Here is a 23,700-nt window from a genome sequence, read left to right as displayed (position 1 = left end):
GATATCTTCAACCACTAACTTACCATCCTGAGACAAGGCAGAGTATAGCTCACAAAGATCTCCGCCACGGTATAACCCAAGAGGGGGCGCCAACCCAGACAGGTAGAGCACTTCAGTGACTCAACCTACTCAAGTGACGCACCCCTGCTAGGGACGGCATGGAAGAGCACCAGTAAGCCAGTGACTCAGCCCCTGTAATAGGGTTAGAGGCAGAGAATCCCAGTGGAGAGAGGGGAACTGGCCAGGCAGAGACAGCAAGGGCGGTTTGTTGCTCCAGTGCCTTTCCGTTCACCTTCACACTCCTGGGCCAGACTACACTCAATCATAGGACCTAGTGAAGAGATGAAATCTTCAATAAATAATTAAAGGTTGAGACCGAGTCTACATCTCTCACATGGGTAGGAAGACCAATCCATAAAAATGGAGCTCTATAGGAGAAAGCCCTGCCTCCAGCTGTTTGCTTAGAAATTCTAGGGACAATTAGGAGGCCTGCGTCTTGTGACCGTAGCGTACGTGTAGGTATGTACGGCAGGACCAAATCAGAGAGATAGGTAGGAGCAAGCCCATGTAATGCTTTGTAGGTTAGCAGTAAAACCTTGAAATCAGTCCTTGCCTTAACAGGAAGCCAGTGTAGAGAGGCTAGCACTGGAGTAATATGATCACATTTTTTGGTTCTAGTCAGGATTCTAGCAGCCGTATTTAGCACTAACTGAATTTTATGTAGTGCTTTATCCAGGTATCCGGAAAGTAGAGCATTGCAGTAGTAGTTTTCGACAGAAAGTCTCTGATTTTTGCGATGTTATGTTAATGGGAAAGCTGTCCTTGAAACAGTCTTGATATGTACGTCAAAAGAGAGATCAGGGTCCAGAGTAATGCCGAGGTCCTTCACAGTTTTATTTGAGACGACTGTACAACCATCGAGATTTATTGTCAGATTCAACAGAAGATCTCTTAGTTTCTTGTGACCTAGAACAAACATCTCTGTTTTGTCCGAGTTTAAAAGTAGAACGTTTGCAGCCATCCACTTCCTTATGTCTGAAACACAGGCTTCTAGCGAGGGCATTTCTGGGGCTTCATTTACATTACATTTAAGTCATTTAGCAGACGCTCTTATCCAGAGCTTCACTATGTTTCATTGAAATGTACAGCTGTGTGTCATCCGCATAACAGTGAAAGTTAACATTATGCTTTCGAATGACATCCCCAAGAGGTAAAATATATGATGAAAACAATAGTGGTCCTAAAACGGAACCTTGAGGAACACAGAAATGTACAGTTGATTTGTCAGAGGACAAACCATTCACAGAGAAAACCTAATATCTTTCCGACAGATAAGATCTAAACCAGGCCAGAACTTGGTGGTGTAGACCAATTTGGGTTTCCAATCTCTCCAAAAGAATGTGGTGATCGATGGTATCAAAAGCAGCTAAGGTCTAGGAGCACGAGGACAGATGCAGAGCTTCAGTCTGACCCCATTAAATGGTCATTTACCACCTTCACAAGTGCAGTCTCAGTGCTATGATGGGGTCTAAAACCAGACTGAAGCATTTCGTATACATTGTTTGTCTTCAGGAAGGCAGTGAGTTGCAGCGCAACAGCTTTTTCAAAAATGTTTGAGAGGAATTGGAGATTCGATTTAGGCTGATAGTTTACATCACTTACATAATCTAAGTGATTGATAGTTGGTATTCAGCAGTCATAAAAATATTCCTTATTTACTTTGAAGAACTACTAAAATAGTGATCATGTCAGACAGCATAGACAGCAGCTCTATAGACATGAGATGATGACTTGGAATTCAATATTAGTCATCAAATAAAACCAATATTTTATTAAAATGAATAAAGGATGGTTAATAAGTGATAAGCAGTAATGGGAAGTCACTACCATCATGGGACTTTTATTAATTGTTTTATTCAGTGTTGTTACAGCATTCAACCCACACAATACATAGTGCGTTTAATGCCAAGAAAACAGCATCTAATTTATGAATCTAACTGAAAACGAACCAACCTCAAGAATCACTAATCTCTCAGCACTAATTTTGGATGATTTGAACACGGTGTCATTTTGGTGAACGATCTAAATAATTCATCTTCTGAATCACCATACAAAATACATGCTATGAACCATATCAACATGTCCTGCAAATGTAATTCTGAATACAAAACTACTACAGTATCTGTACCTACTGCAATAAGAGTTCAGAATAAATACTTTTGGTCAATCTAGCACTGGGCAGGGACCAGACAGTTATACAATCCAGACAGGTCAGAGCCTGGCTGACAGGGTGTATGTAGAAGTGACAGTTATACAATCCAGACAGGTCAGAGCCTGGCTGACAGGGTGTATGTAGAAGTGACAGTTATACAATCCAGACAGGTCAGAGCCTGGCTGACAGGGTGTATGTAGAAGTGACAGTTATACAATCCAGACAGGTCAGAGCCTGGCTGACAGGGTGTATGTAGAAGTGACAGTTATACAATCCAGACAGGTCAGAGCCTGGCTGACAGGGTGTATGTAGAAGTGACAGTTATACAATCCAGACAGGTCAGAGCCTGGCTGACAGGGTGTATGTAGAAGTGACAGTTATATAATCCAGACAGGTCAGAGCCTGGCTGACAGGGTGTATGTAGAAGTGACAGTTATACAATCCAGACAGGTCAGAGCCTGGCTGACAGGGTGTATGTAGAAGTGACAGTTATACAATCCAGACAGGTCAGAGCCTGGCTGACAGGGTGTATGTAGAAGTGACAGTTATACAATCCAGACAGGTCAGAGCCTGGCTGACAGGGTGTATGTAAATGTGACAGTTATACAATCCAGACAGGTCAGAGCCTGGCTGACGGGGTGTATGTAGAAGTGACAGTTATACAATCCAGACAGGTCAGAGCCTGGCTGACAGGGTGTATGTAGAAGTGACAGTTATACAATCCAGACAGGTCAGAGCCTGGCTGACAGGGTGTATGTAGAAGTGACAGTTATACAATCCAGACAGGTCAGAGCCTGGCTGACAGGGTGTATGTAAATGTGACAGTTATACAATCCATGAATAATGTCACAGAGAACTGGGAGACAGTGATGCTCACTAATACATGAATAATGTCACAGAGGACTGGGAGACAGCGATGCTCACTAATACATGAATAATGCCACAGAGAACTGGGAGACAGCGATGCTCACTAATACATGAATAATATCACAGAGACCTGGGAGACAGCGATGCTCACTAATACATGAATAATGTCACAGAGGACTGGGAGACAGCGATGCTCACTAATACATGAATAATGTCACAGAGGACTGGGAGACAGCGATGCTCACTAATACATGAATAATGCCACAGAGAACTGGGAGACAGCGATGCTCACTAATACATGAATAATGTCACAGAGACCTGGGAGACAGAGATGCTCACTAATACATGAATAATGTAACAGAGGACTGGGAGACAGAGATGCTCACTAATACATGAATAATGTAACAGAGGACTGGGAGACAGAGATGCTCACTAATACATGAATAATGTCACAGAGAACTGGGAGACAGAGATGCTCACTAATACATGAATAATGTCACAGAGAACTGGGAGACAGAGATGCTCACTAATACATGAATAATGTCACAGAGGACTGGGAGACAGCGATGCTCACTAATACATGAATAATGTCACAGAGCACTGGGAGACAGCGATGCTCACTAAATACATGAATAATGTCACAGAGAACTGGGAGACAGAGATGCTCACTAATACATGAATAATGTCATAGAGAACTGGGAGACAGCGATGCTCACTAATACATGAATAATGAAACAAGAGGACTGGGAGACAGCGATGCTCACTAATACATGAATAATGTCACAGAGGACTGGGAGACAGAGATGCTCACTAATACATGAATAATGTCACAGAGAACTGGGAGACAGCGATGCTCACTAATACATGAATAATGTCACAGAGAACTGGGAGACAGCGATGCTCACTAATACATGAATAATGTCACAGAGAACTGGGAGACAGCGATGCTCACTAATACATGAATAATGTCACAGAGGACTGGGAGACAGAGATGCTCACTAATACATGAATAATGTCACAGAGAACTGGGAGACAGCGATGCTCTCCCACCACAAGCTGGTGTAACGTAGGTCAACGTTGCACTACTGACTTGTTGTGTGATGAACATGGTCGGGATCATGTCTGTCCATTTCAGACCTCCACTGAGGTTAGTCCTTGGACCCGTGTGTATGGAGAAGGGGTAAATACAGGTGGGATGGAGAGATGAAATCGAGGAGTGTGACCCCTTTCCAGGGTTGTTCTACCTTTCAGAGAAGGTCATGTGATTAACTGTTTGGCTCAGGGGGACCATCTGTTTTTGCCTAATGCTCCATTTTACTGTGTTCATTAAAAAGACATAAAACATGCCACTGCTTTGGGAAACTTTATCATAAAAAGCCTTTTAATATTGGCAAAGTGAGGAAAGTTATCACCGCAGTCACAGAGCAGCCTCCCCAGCCATAAAAGGAGACATATTCCTCATTATTACAAGGATTATCAGAGTCATTTTATTAATTGAATCTGGATCAAATTCTGCCAAAAACTTCTTCTTTTTTTCTTTTACTATATCTCTGGGTACTATAAAACATGTCCACGGCTTTGTGCCAAATGGCACCCTATTCCCTGAGTCCCTGGTCAAAAGTAGTGCACTATATAGGGAATAGGGCGGCCTTTGGGACACGCCCCCATGTGTTCCAGTATCTATAATCCCACCTACTGTGTCTGTGTGAGAATGAATTCACATCTTCTAGCTACACATCATAGTAGAGCTGCATGGGGGACGTAGCACATAGAATGGTCAAGGTCATGTGGTATCTTAGAGCTGTGATTCACAACCTTTTTCGGTTACTGTACCACCAACAACATTTTGTGCTTCCCAGAGTACCCCTGAAGTACCCCCTGATGTCCATGTTACCAGTAGGACTATTGTCTCATGAGTCTTCTCAGAGTACCCCTGAAGTACCCCCCCATGTGCATGTTACCAGTAGGACTATTGTCTCATGAGTCTTCTCAGAGTACCCCTGAAGTACCCCTCCCCCCCCATGTGCATTTTACCAGTAGGACTATTGTCTCATGCGTCTTCTCAGAGTACCCCTGAAGTACCCCCCCCCGTGTGCATTTTACCAGTGGGAATATTCTCTCATGAGTCTTCTCAGAGTACCCCTGAAGTACCCCCCATGTGCATTCTACCAGTAGGACTATTGTCTCATGAGTCTTCTCAGAGTACCCCTGAAGTACCCCCTGATGTGCATTTTACCAGTAGGACTATTGTCTCATGAGTCTTCCCAGGTATCCCCAGGGGTCCTAGTGCCGTTATAGAAATTGAAAGACCGGCTGGCTGATGGTAATAAAATAGAGATACCTTATTGGTCATGCTTTACTAACAACCGATTGGATGTTGGGGAGAGAAGATGGGAGTCCAGAGGCTCTCTGGCTCCTTGTTTTAAAATCCATCATCTACTGTACTAATTTCCACTCCTTCATCACTCTGCTCTGAATGAACTGACCAGGACAAAGCCAGCCTAATGATGAGCTGCCACCATAATGTTTTACAGAGGACACACGGAGAGGAAATATGGAGAGGGAACAAGAATATGACATGAGGATATAACATAGAGAGGACATGAGGATAGGACACAAGGAGAGGACAGATATTTATGCATTTGAGAAAGAGACCCTTTTTAACAGTGATGTGTCTCTTCCACAGCCACTGGCCAGGGGTCTAACTCCTCAGCCAATGGCCAGGGGTCTAACTCCTCAGCCAATGGCCAGGGGTCTAACTCCTCAGCCAATGGCCAAGGGTCTAACTCCTCAGACAATGGCCAAGGGTCTAACTCCTCAGACAATGGCCAGTTGTCTACCTCCTCAGCCAATGGCCAGGGGTCTAACTCCTCAGCCAATGGCCAGGGGTCTAACTCCTCAGCCAATGGTCAGGGGTCTAACTCCTCAGCCAATGGCCAGGGGTCTAACTCCTCAGCCAATGGCCAAGGGTCTAACTCCTCAGACAATGTCCAGGGGTCTAACTCCTCAGACAATGGCCAAGGGTCTACCTCCTCAGCCAATGGCCAGGGGTCTAACTCCTCAGCCAATGGCCAGGGGTCTAACTCCTCAGCCAATGGCCAGGGGTCTAACTTCTCACGCATTGGCCATGGGTCTAACTTCTCAGGCATTGGCCAGGGGTCTAACTCCTCAGCCAGTGGCCAGTTGTTTAACAGTGGTGTGTCTTTCCTCCTCAGCCAATGGCCAGGGGTTTAACTGATCTGTCTCTCCTCCTCAGCCAATGGCCAGTGGTTTAACTGATCTGTCTCTCCTCCTCAGCCAATGGCCAGTGGTTTAACTGATCTGTCTCTCCTCCTCAGCCAATGGCCAGTGGTTTAACTGATCTGTCTCCTCCTCAGCCAATGTCTCCTCCTCAGCCAATGGTTTAACTGATCTGTCTCTCCTCCTCAGCCAATGGCCAGTGGAATCCCTGGGGGCCTTGGAGTGGCTGCTCCAAATCATGTGACGGGGGTTGGCAGAGGCGGGCGCGGGTGTGCCAGGGGGCAGCGGTCACCGGGCAACAGTGCGAGGGCACAGGGGATGAAGTCCGCAAGTGCAGTGACCAGCGTTGCCCAGGTAACGATAATCCCATAACCACCATAAGTGAGACTGCAAGAGTCAATTAACTGGAAGTGTGGAGTGAAGATAATGATCTTCCTCTTCGCTGAGGAAGAGTGACGTGCCTTTCTGTTCCTGTAGGAGGAACCGATAAGACTTACATAAAGCAGAGGGTAGGCAACCCAGCTTCAGCTCTGAAAATAGACAGAGCCTGGAAAGATCATTTGCAATTCAACAATGAATTCAACAACGGAGTAATAAAAAGCTTCTATTTTGGGTTACCATAAAGATTGATAGTTGTGCTAAACTCATGAGATATGTATACTGTAGGTTGTTGTCTATTCTTCAAGAACCAATGGGTAAACATCAAGAATCGAAATGACCATTGAACAGCTTCCCAAATCACAGACTGTAGCTTTAAGAGGAAGCTGTTAGAGAGAGAATATATAGAGAGAGAGAAATTAAAAGAGAGAGAGAGGATAGAGAGAGAGAGAGAGAGATAAAGAGAGAGAGAGAGAATAAGAAAGTGAGATAAAGAGAGAGAGAGAGAATAAGAGAGTGAGAGAGAGAGAGAGAATAGAGAGAGCGAGACAATAAAGAGAAAGAGGATAGAGAGAGAGATAAAGAGAGAGCGAGAATTGAGAGAGAGATAAAGAGAGAGAGAGAGAATAAGAGAGTGAGATAAAGAGAGAGGGAGAGAGAGAGAGAGAGAGAGAGAGAATAGAGAGAGCGAGACAATAAAGAGAAAGAGGATAGAGAGAGATAGCGAGAGAGCGAGAATTGAGAGAGAGAATAAGAGAGAGATAAAGAGCGAGAGAAATAATAAGAGAGTGTTATTTTGTCTAGGTCCTAATATATGATTAATATCTTAATATTAATTGATGGTGTTGATTAACCCACCTGTTTTTATCTCCATGGAGACTGTTCGCTACCACGGCGATTAATGCAAATTCAATCTTTTGTTTGACCATTATCACCCTGTAAAGAGTGGCATTGTTTCTGTTGTAGGAGTAAGGACTGTAGGGAAGCCGTTCCCATTATCAATCTTTTTCACACCGGTTCTATTTTAAGCAGTTTAATCTAACACAAAGAAACCATTTTAGAACTACAGCATGTTCATGGATTACAATCTATTTACAATCTAGTCTACACTTATGCAATTATAGAGGAGGCTGGTGGGAGGAGATATAGGAGGACAGGCTTCTTGTAATTAATGGAATGGTATCAAACCAGGGGTTGGAACCAAAATAATTTTCAAATCGTTTTGTCCTAAACAGATGTATTATTTTTGGGGTTCTGTTCCACTGTTTCAACCAGCAAAATAAAGTTCTGAACCGGTTCTGAACCCCAACAAACGATGGGTTTTAATGGTGCCTTTCTGTTCCTTTTTAAACATCTGAAATATGTATTTTGTTTTTACATTAACAAATTGTATTTTGCCATAACAGCATGGTTTAATCGTAATGAAAGGCAAACACACACTGTGCTGCCAGTCACAGTGTAGGGCGCGAGATGTAACTGACATTTTGAGGGTGAGGCAGAGCGAGAGAGTTTGGAGGAAGCTTGCCTTGAAGCGCTGGGCATCTTGTTATGACATCCTTAGTCTGAATTAGACACACAGAGGAGGAGCAGCTTCTATGGAAGAGCTTTGAATATCTTTGAACATCCGAGTTGGTTTAACATTGGACCAGAGCAAACGTTAGCTAGCTAATAGCTAACTAGCTAACGAGCTAATGAGCTAACCAGCTAACTAGCTGGTGTGTGCAGAGCAGCACTAGAATTAAAATCAAACTCTTACCTTTTTGTAGTTAAAAAATCCAATGTGAAACGTGATAACTATAGTATCCTTAACTAGCATTGAAAAAGTAAACGATTTCCTCTTTAATTAACCATCTCTCCCTAATTTCTGAATGACACTTGTAACGTTGTCAGTAGGCTACAGTAACCTATGGTTCACAGGGGAGGGGCAGGTAGACTCAACACAGACACACCCCCACTGGCAAAAATGTCCAGCTGGCAGGCAGACGCTGCAATAATAATAATACAACAAATTATTATAATAATAATACTCATAATCATTATAAAAATAATAATAATAATAATCATCATCATCATCATCATCATTACAATAAATATAATAATCATTATAATAATAATCATACGAATCATAATAATAATAATCAGCATCATAATAATAATAATAATCATTATAATAATAATAATCATTATAATAATCATTATAAAACTAATCATCATAATCGTAATAATAATCATTACAATAATAATAATAATCATTACAATAATAATAATAATCATTATAATAATCATAATAATAATAATAATCATTATAAAAAATAATAATCATAATAGTAATCATCATCATCATTACAATAATTATAATAATCATTATAATAATAATCATAATAATCATTATAATAATCATCATAATCATAATAATCATTATTATAATCATAATAATCATCATAATAATATTAATAATCATCATCATTTCTGAGTGACAGACTGAAGGCTGTGGGACTGTAAAAAAATGCCCGGAACATAAAATAACGTTTTTAACCAGTTTGCATGCTTTTAAAATAACGGTTCTCTTCCGGAACAGTATAGATAACTTTAGTTTATGGTTCGGGTTCCGTTCCTAATTGTTATTTTCCGGTTTTCGGTTCTGTTCCCTGAACCAGTTCCAACCCTTAATGGAAACCACGTTTGACTCCGTTCCAAATATTCCATTACTAACGAGCCCATCCTCCTGTAACTCCTCCCACCAGCCTCTTCTGGCCTATTCATATTGGTGAGTCAGCAATAACCCAGCGATGTGTTGTGTACGGTTCCCCCCCCAGCGCCCTATGAGATCTGTCTGGAGGACTACACTGTAGCCATGGTGTGGAGAAGAACACCTTCAGGAGAACTGGCCTTCAACAGGTGTCCTCCCAATGCCACGGGTAAGGACACGTGTGTGTGTGTGTGTGTGTGTGTGTGTGTGTGTGTGTGTGTGTGTGTGTGTGTGTGTGTGTGTGTGTGTGTGTGCGTGCGTGCGTGCGTGCGTGTATGTATGTGTGTGTGTGTATGTGTGTGTGTGTCCTCCTAATGCTACAGGTAAGAACACAGTCATGCCCTGGGGTTTTGTCTATCCTAGTGGTTACCACCGCTGCCTGTTTTTCATGTGAGCGCCGTATCCAACACTTGTCGTACCAACTCACTTATCCTATTTTTTTTCATTCAAGTCTTCACTTTTTTAACTTCGATTCATAACAAAAAAAATACAAATTAACATTTAAAAATAGGATAGTCTTGTTGGTCTGAATTCAGACTCCAGCCGCTGTTTGGCCATTGACTGAATAATGAACCAAGAGAAACTAGAGCACTTTAAAATGTTCTGCTGTAACTTAGTTGATAATGAAATGAGTCATTTTCCAGGGGCTATTATGTAGAGGTTTCATTGGGAGCTTTCTGTCCATTACTCATGTGTAGAGAGGACTAGTGGTGATGGATATGTCCCTGTCACATTCCACTGACACATCCATTCCTGCTGTGACGGATTGGAAGTGCTTTACACGGTGCCTGTGTCCCAAACAACTCCCTATTTCCTATACAATGCACTGTTCTATTTCTAAGTTCTGCACTACATAGGGAATAGGGTGCCATTTGAGATGCAGCCGGTATGTTTCTACTGAACAGATTTCCCTATTTGCATTGCATTGACCCTCACAGCATTATGTCAATGTGTTTTCAAATAGCCTATAGCCAAAGACAGGGACATATTACTAGGCTAACTATGATTATATTGCCTACAACAGCATGCCACTTTTTAACTGCTGTTTTCTACCTCTCCCTCCCCCTAACCTCCTCCTCTTCTTCCTCCTCCTCCTCCTCCTTCCCTTTATCAAAGACCTCATGGCTCCTCCTCCTCTCCACTCCCCTCCCCCTCATCCCCTCTGCCCCTCCTCTCCTCCTCCCCTCCTCTCCTCCTCCTATACTCCTCATCCCCTCCACCCCTCCTCTCCTCCCCTCCGCCCCTCCTCTCCTCCCCTCCTCTCCTCCTCCCGTCCTCCTCCTCCTCTACTCCTCCTCCCTCCCCTCCCCTCCCTCCTCCTCCTCCTCCTCCTCCTCCTCCCCTCCCTCCCCTCCTCCTCCTCCTCCCCTCATCTCGCCCTCCCCCCCTCCCCTCCCCTCCTCCTCCTTCCCTCCTCCTCCTCCTCCCCTCCCCTCCCCTCCTCCTCCTCCTCCTACTCCTCCCCTCATCCCCTCATCCCCTCCTCCCCTCCCCTCCCCTCCTCCTCCTCCCCTCCCCTCCCCTTCCCTCCTCCTGGTCTTAATCAGACACCTGATGGCTCCACAGTGTACCTGTTGTTTGATCCATGTGGTGGGACTGATAAGCTGCTGTGGTTGTGTGTGTCTGTATTGTGAATGGTAGAAAGTGAAGCAGGGAAGCGGTCACACTGAACCCACATGTCCCCCACCACACTCTCTGTCTGATTCCACTATCACACCGCTGGACACAGAGGACATTGAAAAGTGCAGGAGGTGTGTGGTTATAATAGAAGGGCCTGTGTCCCAAATGGCACCCTATTCCCTATATAAAGCACTACTTTTGGTCTTGGTCAAGACTAGGGCACAGTGTAGGGAATAGGGTGCCATTTGGGAGCCAGGGTTCTATCTTGACTGTGAAAAGAGATGAAAACAGAACCAGGGGGATTGTGTTGAGGAAACAGGTGCTCAGTGGGGTGGGGGATTGTGTTGAGGAAACAGAGTGCTCAGTGGGGTGGGGGATTGTGTTGAGGAAACAGGATGCTCAGTGGGGTGGGGGATTGTGTTGAGGAAACAGGAGGCTCAGTGGGGTCAGTGGGGGGGGATTGTGTTGAGGAAACAGGAGGCTCAGTGGGGGGGGATTGTGTTGAGGAAACAGGGTGCTCAGTGGGGGGATTGTGTTGAGGAAACAGGAGGCTCAGTGGGGTGGGGGATTGTGTTGAGGAAACAGGGTGCTCAGTCAGGGGGGGTTGTGTTGAGGAAACAGGAGGCTCAGTGGGGGGATTGTGTTGAGGAAACAGGAGGCTCAGTGGGGGGGGGATTGTGTTGAGGAAACAGAGTGTTCAGTGGGGGGATTGTGTTGAGGAAACAGGAGGCTCAGTGGGGTGGGGGATTGTGTTGAGGAAACAGGAGGCTCAGTGGGGTGGGGGATTGTGTTGAGGAAACAGGAGGCTCAGTGGGGGGGGGATTGTGGGGGATTGTGATTGTGTTGAGGAAACAGAGTGCTCAGTGGGGTGGGGATTGTGTTGAGGAAACAGGAGGCTCAGTGGGGTGGGGGTGTGGGGGATTGTGTTGTGGAAACAGGAGGCTCAGTGGGGGGGGGAGTGAGGAAACAGGGGGTGGGGGGGGATTGTGTTGAGGAAACAGAGTGCTCAGTGGGGTGGGGGATCAGTGTGGGGAGGAAACAGGAGGCTCAGTGGGGTGGGGGATTGTGTTGAGGAAACAGGGTGCTCAGTGGGGTGGGGGATTGTGTTGAGGAAACAGGTGCTCAGTGGGGGGGGATTGTGTTGAGGAAACAGGAGGCTCAGTGGGGGGGGGGATTGTGTTGAGGAAACAGGGTGCTCAGTGGGGTGGGGGATTGTGTTGAGGAAACAGGAGGCTCAGTGGGGTGGGGGGATTGTGTTGAGGAAACAGAGTGCTCAGTGGGGTGGGGGATTGTGTTGAGGAAACAGGAGGCTCAGTGGGGTGGGGGATTGTGTTGAGGAAACAGGAGGCTCAGTGGGGTGGGGGATTGTGTTGAGGAAACAGGAGGCTCAGTGGGGTGGGGGATTGTGTTGAGGAAACAGAGGCTCAGTGGGGTGTGGGGGGATTGTGTGAGGAAACAGAGGTTGGGGATTGTGTTGGAAACAGGAGGCTCAGTGGGGTGGGGGATTGTGTTGAGGAAACAGAGTGCTCAGTGGGGTGGGGGATTGTGTTGAGGAAACAGGAGGCTCAGTGGGGTGGGGGATTGTGTTGAGGAAACAGAGTGCTCAGTGGGGTGGGGGATTGTGTTGAGGAAACAGGAGGCTCAGTGGGGTGGGGGATTGTGTTGAGGGGGAGTGCTCAGTGGGGTGGGGGATTGTGTTGAGGAAACAGGAGGCTCAGTGGGGGGGATTGTGTTGAGGAAACAGGAGGCTCAGTGGGGTGGGGGATTGTGTTGAGAAACAGGAAACAGGATTGTGTTGCTCAGTGGGGTGGGGGATTGTGTTGAGGAAACAGGAGGCTCAGTGGGGTGGGGGATTGTGTTGAGGAAACAGGAGGCTCAGTGGGGTGGGGGAGGGTAAGTGTGTGTGCGTGTGTGTGTGCCTGTGCGTGTCAGTGCGTGCGCGTCTGTGTGTGTGTGTGTGTGTGTGTGTCCATATCAGTGTTAGTATTTTGGTATGGTTGTACTGACGTTGATACCCTGACATTTATTTTCATGTGTGGACATGCCTTGTTGCAGTTTAACACATATGCACAGATGATGTGAGAGACACTGGTGTAGATATCTCTGCTGTATGTAAGACACTGGTGTAGATATCTCTGCTGTATGTAAGACATTGGTGTAGATATCTCTGCTGTATGTAAGACACTGGTGTAGATATCTCTGCTGTATGTAAGACACTGGTGTAGATATCTCTGCTGTATGTAAGACATTGGTGTAGATATCTCTGCTGTATGTAAGACATTGGTGTAGATATCTCTGCTGTATGTAAGACATTGGTGTAGATATCTCTGCTGTATGTAAGACACTGGTGTAGATATCTCTGCTGTATGTAAGACATTGGTGTAGATATCTCTGCTGTATGTAAGACATTGGTGTAGATATCTCTGCTGTATGTAAGACATTGGTGTAGATATCTCTGCTGTATGTAAGACACTGGTGTAGATATATCTGCTGTATGTAAGACATTGGTGTAGATATCTCTGCTGTATGTAAGACATTGGTGTAGATATCTCTGCTGTATGTAAGACACTGGTGTAGATATCTCTGCTGTATGTAAGACATTGGTGTAGATATCTCTGCTGTATGTAAGACACTGGTGTAGATATCTCTGCTGTATGTAAGACACTGGTGTAGATATCTCTGCTGTATGTAAGACATTGGTGTAGATATCTCTGCTGTATGTAAGACACTGGTGTAGATATCTCTGCTGTATGTAAGACACTGGTGTAGATATCTCTGCTGTATGTAAGACATTGGTGTAGATATCTCTGCTGTATGTAAGACACTGGTGTAGATATCTCTGCTGTATGTAAGACATTGGTGTAGATATCTCTGCTGTATGTAAGACACTGGTGTAGATATCTCTGCTGTATGTAAGACATTGGTGTAGATATCTCTGCTGTATGTAAGACATTGGTGTAGATATCTCTGCTGTATGTAAGACACTGGTGTAGATATCTCTGCTGTATGTAAGACATTGGTGTAGATATCTCTGCTGTATGTAAGACATTGGTGTAGATATCTCTGCTGTATGTAAGACACTGGTGTAGATATCTCTGCTGTATGTAAGACATTGGTGTAGATATCTCTGCTGTATGTAAGACACTGGTGTAGATATCTCTGCTGTATGTAAGACACTGGTGTAGATATCTCTGCTGTATGTAAGACATTGGTGTAGATATCTCTGCTGTATGTAAGACATTGGTGTAGATATCTCTGCTGTATGTAAGACACTGGTGTAGATATCTCTGCTGTATGTAAGACATTGGTGTAGATATCTCTGCTGTATGTAAGACACTGGTGTAGATATCTCTGCTGTATGTAAGACATTGGTGTAGATATCTCTGCTGTATGTAAGACATTGGTGTAGATATCTCTGCTGTATGTAACCTTTAACCTTGAACACTATTGAACAAACACAGAAGCAGCATCTGGCTTCCAAATAGCTACAATGTATTTTCAGCCTTAAACTTCCACTGAAAGATGTGAGGGGCTGAAGGAAATTACACAAGGAAGATAAGTCTCCTATGAACAAGTATTAATCTCTCTCTCTCTCTCTCTCTCCTCTCTCTCTCTCTCTCTCTCTCTCTCTCTCTCTCTCTCTCTCTCTCTCTCTCTCTCTCTCTCTCTCTCTCTCTCTCTCCCCTTTCTCTCTCCCCTCTCTTGCTCCCCTCTCCCCTCTCTCTCTCTCCACCCCTCTGTCTCTCTCTTTCACTCCTGTCTTCCACAGGCACCACTAGTCGACGCTGCTCTCTGGATCACCGGGGTGTGGCCTATTGGGAACCACCCAGCTATGCCCGCTGCATAACCAATGAATATAGATACCTGCAGCAATCAGTAGGTCTATCTTCAGTAGGTCTACTGTACTTCTCTTTCCAGCTTCTCCTCTCCTCTCCTCTCCTCTCCTTTCCTCTCCTCTCCTCTCCTCTCCTCTCCTCTCCTCTCCTCTCCTCTCCCTCCTGTCCTCTCCTCTCCTCTCCTCTCCTCTCCTCTCCTCTCCTCTCCTCTCCTCTCATCTCATCTCATCTCATCTCATCTCCTCTGTCTCTCCTCTTTCTCTTCTCTCCTCCTCTTCTCTTCTCTCCTCTCCTCTTTCTCCTCTCCTCTCCTCTCCTCTCCTCTCCTCTCCTCTCCTCTCCTCTCCTCTCCTCTCCTCTTGTCTTCTGTCTTCTGTCTTCTCCTGTCCTCTTCTCTCCTCCTTCTCTTCTCCCCTTTCCTCACAGTCTCTGTTTGTGGCGCATCATAAATTCACCATTACCCAATGTTCCCAACTGCACTGTTGCCAAAGATGAACATTCAATATGGGAGCAAATTAAACCATTCATTTGTAATGAATAGACCTCGGCAACTCTTTGATTTAGTGCTACTGGCAGTGTCCCCCATATCACCAACGTCTCCCATTGATGTTTCTGCTCTTTGGGCTGGGTATTTAATAACCCTTTTCCCTATTGTGGAAGCAATGATTTGGTAGTATTTAGGTATATATTGTTTCTTCTCAGCGCAAGATAGTATTATTATACATCTATTAAATATTCTATCCATCATTCACTGACCCAGAATGGATTTAAGGCCGGAACAAATTGGACTGAATGGAATGAAACTGAACAATAAAGGTAGAAAAAAGCTGGTATTTAAATGAGGATAAATATAGGAGATTAAAAGCTGAATCCTGAATGTAAACTATTAAACCCATCCAGTCCTGCAACATGTCATCGCTCCACTGACATACCTCTCTATACCCTGCTACTACTGACATACCTCTCTCTATCCTGCTACTACTGACATACCTCTCTCTACCCTGCTACTACTGACATACCTCTCTCTACCCTGCTACTACTGACAAACCTCTCTCTACCCTGCTACTACTGACATACCTCTCTACCCTGCTACTATACCCTGCTACTACTGACATACCTCTCTATACCCTGCTACTACTGACATACCTCTCTCTACCCTGCTACTACTGACATACCTCTCTCTACCCTGCTACTACTGACAAACCTCTCTCTACCCTGCTACTACTGACATACCTCTCTATACCCTGCTACTACTGACATACCTCTCTCTACCCTGCTACTACTGACATACCTCTCTATACCCTGCTACTACTGACATACCTCTACCCTCTACCCTGCTACTACTGACATACCTCTCTCTACCCTGCTACTACTGACATCCCTCTCTCTACCCTGCTACTACTGACAAACCTCTCTCTACCCTGCTACTACTGACATACCTCTCTATACCCTGCTACTACTGACATACCTCTCTATACCCTGCTACTACTGACATACCTCTCTCTACCCTGCTACTACTGACATACCTCTCTATACCCTGCTACTACTGACATACCTCTCTATACCCTGCTACTACTGACATACCTCTCCATACCCTGCTACTACTGACATACCTCTCTATACCCTGCTACTACTGACATACCTCTCTCTACCCTGCTACTACTGACATACCTCTCTATACCCTGCTACTACTGACATACCTCTCTCTACCCTGCTACTACTGACATACCTCTCTATACCCTGCTACTACTGACATACCTCTCTATACCCTGCTACTACTGACATACCTCTCTATACCCTGCTACTACTGACATACCTACTCTGACATACCCTGCTACTACTGACATACCTCTCTATACCCTGCTACTACTGACATACCTCTCTATACCCTGCTACTACTGACATACCTCTCTATACCCTGCTACTACTGACATACTACTACTGACATACCTCTCTACCCTGCTACTACTGACATGACATACTGCTACTACTGACTCTATACCCTGCTACTACTGACATACCTCTCTATACCCTGCTACTACTGACATACCTCTCTATACCCTGCTACTACTGACATACCTCTATACCCTGCTACTACTGACATACTCTCTACCCTGCTACTACTGACATATACCCTGCTACTACTGACATACCTCTCTATACCCTGCTACTACTGACATACCCTGCTACTACTGACATACCTCTCTATACCCTGCTACTACTGACATACCTCTCTATACCCTGCTACTACTGACATACCCTCTATACCCTGCTACTACTGACATACCTCTCTATACCCTGCTACTACTGACATACCTCTCTATACCCTGCTACTACTGACATACCTCTCTATACCCTGCTACTACTGACATACCTCTCTATACCCTGCTACTACTGACATACCCTCTATACCCTGCTACTACTGACATACCTCTCTATACCCTGCTACTACTGACATACCTCTCTATACCCTGCTACTACTGACATACCTCCTACCCTGCTACTACTGACATACCTCTCTATACCCTGCTACCCTACCTCTCTACCCTGCTACTACTGACATACCTCTCTATACCCTGCTACTACTGACATACCTCTCTATACCCTGCTACTACTGACATACCTCTCTATACCCTGCTACTACTGACTATACCCTGCTACTACTACCTGCTACTACTGACATACCTCTCTATACCCTGCTACTACTGACATACCTCTCTCTACCCTGCTACTACTGACATACTACCCTGCTACTACTGCCTCTCTACATACCTCTCTATACCCTGCTACTACTGACATACCTCTCTATACCCTGCTACTACTGACATACTCTCTCTACCCTGCTACTACTGACATACCATACCTCTCTATACCCTGCTACTACTGACATACCTCTCTATACCCTGCTACTACTGACATACCTCTCTACTACTGACATACCTCTCTATACCCCTGCTACTACTGACATACCTCTACCCTCTACTACCCTGCTACTACTGACATACCTGCTACTACTATACCCTGCTACTACTGACATACCTCTCTATACCCTGCTACTACTGACATACCTCTCTATACCCTGCTACTACTGACATACCTCTCTATACCCTGCTACTACTGACATACCTCTCTATACCCTGCTACTACTGACATACTATACCCTCTACTACTGACATACCTCTCTATACCCTGCTACTACTGACATACCTCTCTACCCTGCTACCCTGACATACTACCCTGCTACACTGACATACCTCTCTATACCCTGCTACTACTGACATACATACCCTGCTACTACTGACATACCTCTCTCTACCCTGCTACTACTGACATACCTCTCTATACCCTGCTACTACTGACATACTGACATACCTCTATACCCTGCTACTACTGACATACCTCTCCATACCCTGCTACTACTGACATACCTCTCTATACCCTGCTACTACTGACATACTCTCTCTATACCCTGCTACTACTGACATACCTCTCTATACCCTGCTACTACTGACATACTACTACTGACATACCTCTCTACCCTGCTACTACTGACATACCTCTACTGACATACCCTGCTACTACTGACATACTATACTCTGACTATACCCTGCTACTACTGACATACCTCTCTATACCCTGCTACTACTGACATACCTCTCTATACCCTGCTACTACTGACATACCTCTCTATACCCTGCTACTACTGACATACCTCTCTATACCCTGCTACTACTGACATACCTCTCTATACCCTGCTACTACTGACATACCTCTCTCTACCCTGCTACTACTGACATACCTCTCTATACCCTGCTACTACTGACATACCTCTCTATACTACCTGACATACTACTGACATACCTCTCTATACCCTGCTACTACTGACATACTACCCTGCTACTACTGACTCTCTCTACCCTGCTACTACTGACATACCTCTCTATACCCTGCTACTACTGACATACCTCTCTATACCCTGCTACTACTGACATACCTCTCTATACCCTGCTACTACTGACATACCTCTCTATACCCTGCTACCCTGCTACTGACATACCTCTCTATACCCTGCTACTACTGACATACCTCTCTCTACCCTGCTACTACTGACATACCTCTCTATACCCTGCTACTGACATACCTCTCTATACCCTGCTACTACTGACATACCTCTATACCCTGCTACTACTGACATACCTCTCTATACCCTGCTACTACTGACATACCTCTCTATACCTACTGACATACCTCTCTACCCTGCTACTACTGACATACCTCTCTATACCCTGCTACTACTGACATACCTCTCTATACCCTGCTACTACTGACATACCTCTCTATACCCTGCTACTACTGACATACCTCTCTGACATACCCTGCTACTACTGACATACCCTCTCTACCCTGCTACTACTGACATACCTCTCTATACCCTGCTACTACTGACATACCTCTCTATACCCTGCTACTACTGACATACCTCTCTATACCCTGCTACTACTGACATACCTCTCTACTACTGACCCTGCTACTACTGACATACCTCTCTATACCCTGCTACTACTGACATACCTCTCTATACCCTGCTACTACTGACATACCCTCTCTACTACCCTGCTACTACTGACATACCTCTCTATACCCTGCTACTACTGACATACCTCTCTATACCCTGCTACTACTGACATACCTCTCTATACCCTGCTACTACTGACATACCTCTCTATACCCTGCTACTACTGACATACCTCTCTATACCCTGCTACTACTGACATACCTCTCTATACCCTGCTACTACTGACATACTCTCATACCCTGCTACTACTGACATACCTCTCTCTACCCTCTACTCTGACATACCTCTCTCTACCCTGCTACTACTGACATCTCCTCTCTCTCTCTCTGCTACTCTGACTCTCTCTCTCTACCCTGCTACTACTGACATACCTCTACTGCTACTACTGACTCTCTCTCTCTCCCTGACATACCTCTCTACCCTCTCTACCTCTCTCTACCCTGCTGCTACTGACATACCTCTACTACTCTCTCTCTCTCTCTCTCTCTCTCTCTCTCTCTCTCTCTCTACCCTGCTACTACTGACATACCTCTCTCTCTCTCTCTCTCTCTCTCCTCTCTCTCTCTCTCTACCCTGCTACTACTGACATACCTCTACTCTCTCTCTCTCTCTCTCTCTCTCTCTCTCTCTCTCTCTCTCTCTACCCTGCTACTACTGACATACCTCTCTCTCTCTCTCTTTCTACCCTGCTACTACTGACATACCTCTACTCTCTCTCTACCCTGCTGCTACTGACATACCTCTACTCTCTCTCTCTCTACCCTGCTACTACTGACATACCTCTACTCTCTCTCTCTACCCTGCTACTACTGACATACCTCTACTCTCTCTCTACCCTGCTGCTACTGACATACCTCTACTCTCTCTCTCTGCTCTACCCTGCTACTACTGACATACCTCTACTCTCTCTCTCTACCCTGCTGCTACTGACTTACCTCTACTCTCTCTACCCTGCTACTACTGACATACATCTACTCTCTCTCTCTACCCTGCTACTACTGACATACCTCTACTCTCTCTCTCTACCCTGCTACTACTGACATACCTCTACTCTCTCTCTCTACCCTGCTACTACTGACATACCTCTACTCTCTCTCTACCCTGCTGCTACTGACATACCTCTACTCTCTCTCTCTCTACCCTAATACTACTGACATACCTCTACTCTCTCTCTCTCTACCCTGCTACTACTGACATACCTCTACTCTCTCTCTACCCTGCTGCTACTGACATACCTCTACTCTCTCTCTCTCTACCCTGCTACTACTGACATACCTCTACTCTCTCTCTCTACCCTGCTGCTACTGACTTACCTCTACTCTCTCTCTCTACCCTGCTACTACTGACATACCTCTACTCTCTCTCTCTACCCTGCTGCTACTGACTTACCTCTACTCTCTCTCTACCCTGCTACTACTGACATACCTCTACTCTCTCTCTCTACCCTGCTGCTACTGACTTACCTCTACTCTCTCTCTCTAACCTGCTACTACTGACATACCTCTACTCTCTCTCTCTACCCTGCTACTACTGACATACCTCTACTCTCTCCCTCTACCCTGCTGCTACTGACTTACCTCTACTCTCTCTCTCTACCCTGCTGCTACTGACTTACCTCTACTCTCTCTCTCTACCCTGCTACTACTGACATACCTCTACTCTCTCTCTCTACCCTGCTGCTACTGACATACCTCTACTCTCTCTCTCTCTACCCTGCTGCTACTGACATACCTCTACTCTCTCTCTACCCTGCTGCTACTGTTCTACTTCCCTCTTCAGTCTACAGTGGTTTTCCAACATGTGTGGACACAGACATAGATCTGTGAAAATGAAATACATACAGGGGATGGTAGATATGTCTTCAGTCATCAGTCATCTTCAATGTATTTATTTCATACTTTATCTCTCTTTTCCAATATATGCAGTGTATGCTGGTGATATGGTAGTGTGGATATTGAAAGTAGACAATATTATAGAGACTAAGAACACTACAGCTGATGTTAATGTAGACAGTTTAAACTACATTATAGAGACTAATAACACTACAGCTGATGTTAATGTAGACAGTTTAAACCACATTATAGAGTAAGAACACTACAGCTGATGTTAATGTAGACAGTTTAAACTACATTATAGAGACTAATAACACTACAGCTGATGTTAATGTAGACAGTTTAAACTACATTATAGAGACTAATAACACTACAGCTGATGTTAATGTAGACAGTTTAAACTACATTATAGAGACTAATAACACTACAGCTGATGTTAATGTAGACAGTTTAAACCACATTATAGAGTAAGAACACTACAGCTGATGTTAATGTAGACAGTTTAAACTACATTATAGAGACTAATAACACTACAGCTGATGTTAATGTAGACAGTTTAAACTACATTATAGAGACTAATAACACTACAGCTGATGTTAATGTAGACAGTTTAAACTACATTATAGAGACTAATAACACTACAGCTGATGTTAATGTAGACAGTTTAAACCACATTATAGACTAAGAACACTACAGCTGATGTTAATGTAGACAGTTTAAATGACATTATAGAGACTAATAACACTACAGCTGATGTTAATGTAGACAGTTTAAACCACATTATAGAGTAAGAACACTACAGCTGATGTTAATGTAGACAGTTTAAACCACATTATAGAGTAAGAACACTACAGCTGATGTTAATGTAGACAGTTTAAACTACATTATAGAGACTAATAACACTACAGCTGATGTTAATGTAGACAGTTTAAACTACATTATAGAGACTAATAACACTACAGCTGATGTTAATGTAGACAGTATAAACTACATTATAGAGACTAATAACACTACAGCTGATGTTAATGTAGACAGTTTAAACTACATTATAGAGACTAATAACACTACAGCTGATGTTAATATAGACAGTTTAAACTACATTATAGAGTAAGAACACTACAGCTGATGTTAATATAGACAGTTTAAACTACATTATAGAGACATAGACAGTTTAAACTACATTATAGAGCTGATGTTAATGTAGACAGTTTAAACTACATTATAGAGACTAATACCACTACAGTTGATGTTAATGTAGACAGTTTAAACTACATTATAGAGACTAATAACACTACAGCTGATGTTAATATAGACAGTTTAAATGACATTATAGAGACTAATAACACTACAGCTGATGTTAATGTAGACAGTTTAAACTACATTATAGAGACTAATAACACTACAGCTGATGTTAATGTAGACAGTTTAAACTACATTATAGAGACTAATTACACTACAGCTGATGTTAATGTAGACAGTTTAAACTACATTATAGAGACTAATAACACTACAGCTGATTTTAATGTAGACAGTTTAAACTACATTATAGAGTAAGAACACTACAGCTGATGTTAATGTAGACAGTTTAAACTACATTATAGAGACTAATAACACTACAGCTGATGTTAATGTAGACAGTTTAAATGACATTATAGAGACTAATAACACTACAGCTGATGTTAATGTAGACAGTTTAAACCACATATTGCAGTAATCTACTGCAGAGAACAGTGTCATAGTTCTCTTCCTCCTCTTCCTTCTCCTGGAGGTCGAGGGTCAGGGAAAGCTGTAATATAAACTGTAGTAATACTGTAATAATATAGTGTATACTATACTTTAGAGGACCGCCAGGGTCTTATGGTCCTCTCTCTTCTCTTCCTTCTCCTGGAGGTACAGGTTAACTGGGCCAAGAGCTAGAGGACGCTGGCCTTTTAATGCATTCTAAATGAAATCAATCAATGTAGTAATACTGTGGTAATATACTGTCATATAGTGTAGAGGATCAATCAATGTAGTAATACTGTAGTAATATACTGTCATATAGTGTAGAGAATCAATGTAGTAATACTGTAGTAATATACTGTCTTATAGTGTAGAGAGAATCAATCAATGTAGTAATACTGTAGTAATATACTGTCATATAGTGTAGAGAATCAATGTAGTAATACTGTAGTAATATACTGTCTTATAGTGTAGAGAATCAATCAATGTAGTAATACTGTAGTAATATACTGTCATATAGTGTAGAAAATCAATCAATGTAGTAATACTGTAGTAATATACTGTCATATAGTGTAGAGGATCAATCAATGTAGTAATACTGTAGTAATATACTGTCATATAGTGTAGAGAATCAATCAATGTAGTAATATACTGTCATATAGTGTAGA

At 43.8% G+C, this 23,700-nt stretch overlaps 1 protein-coding gene across 4 annotated transcripts in view; it reads left to right on the top strand.

Annotated features, from left to right (window-relative positions):
* The window catches only part of adgrb3 (adhesion G protein-coupled receptor B3), a 251,581-nt gene that overhangs the window by 12,876 nt on the left and 215,005 nt on the right, over positions 1-23,700 (top strand). For all 4 annotated transcript variants that reach the window (XM_065023041.1, XM_065023038.1, XM_065023039.1 and 1 more), the window contains exons 5-7: positions 6,509-6,673; positions 9,514-9,615; positions 14,836-14,942. In XM_065023041.1, coding sequence (XP_064879113.1) covers positions 6,509-6,673; positions 9,514-9,615; positions 14,836-14,942 — 374 coding nt within the window. The remainder of the gene's footprint in view (positions 1-6,508; positions 6,674-9,513; positions 9,616-14,835; positions 14,943-23,700) is intronic.

This window comes from Oncorhynchus nerka, linkage group LG10, assembly GCF_034236695.1.
Source record: "Oncorhynchus nerka isolate Pitt River linkage group LG10, Oner_Uvic_2.0, whole genome shotgun sequence".
Taxonomy (NCBI): Eukaryota; Metazoa; Chordata; class Actinopteri; order Salmoniformes; family Salmonidae; genus Oncorhynchus; species Oncorhynchus nerka.
Note: the sequence above shows the minus strand (reverse complement) of the source record. Positions and strands in the feature narration are given on the sequence as shown.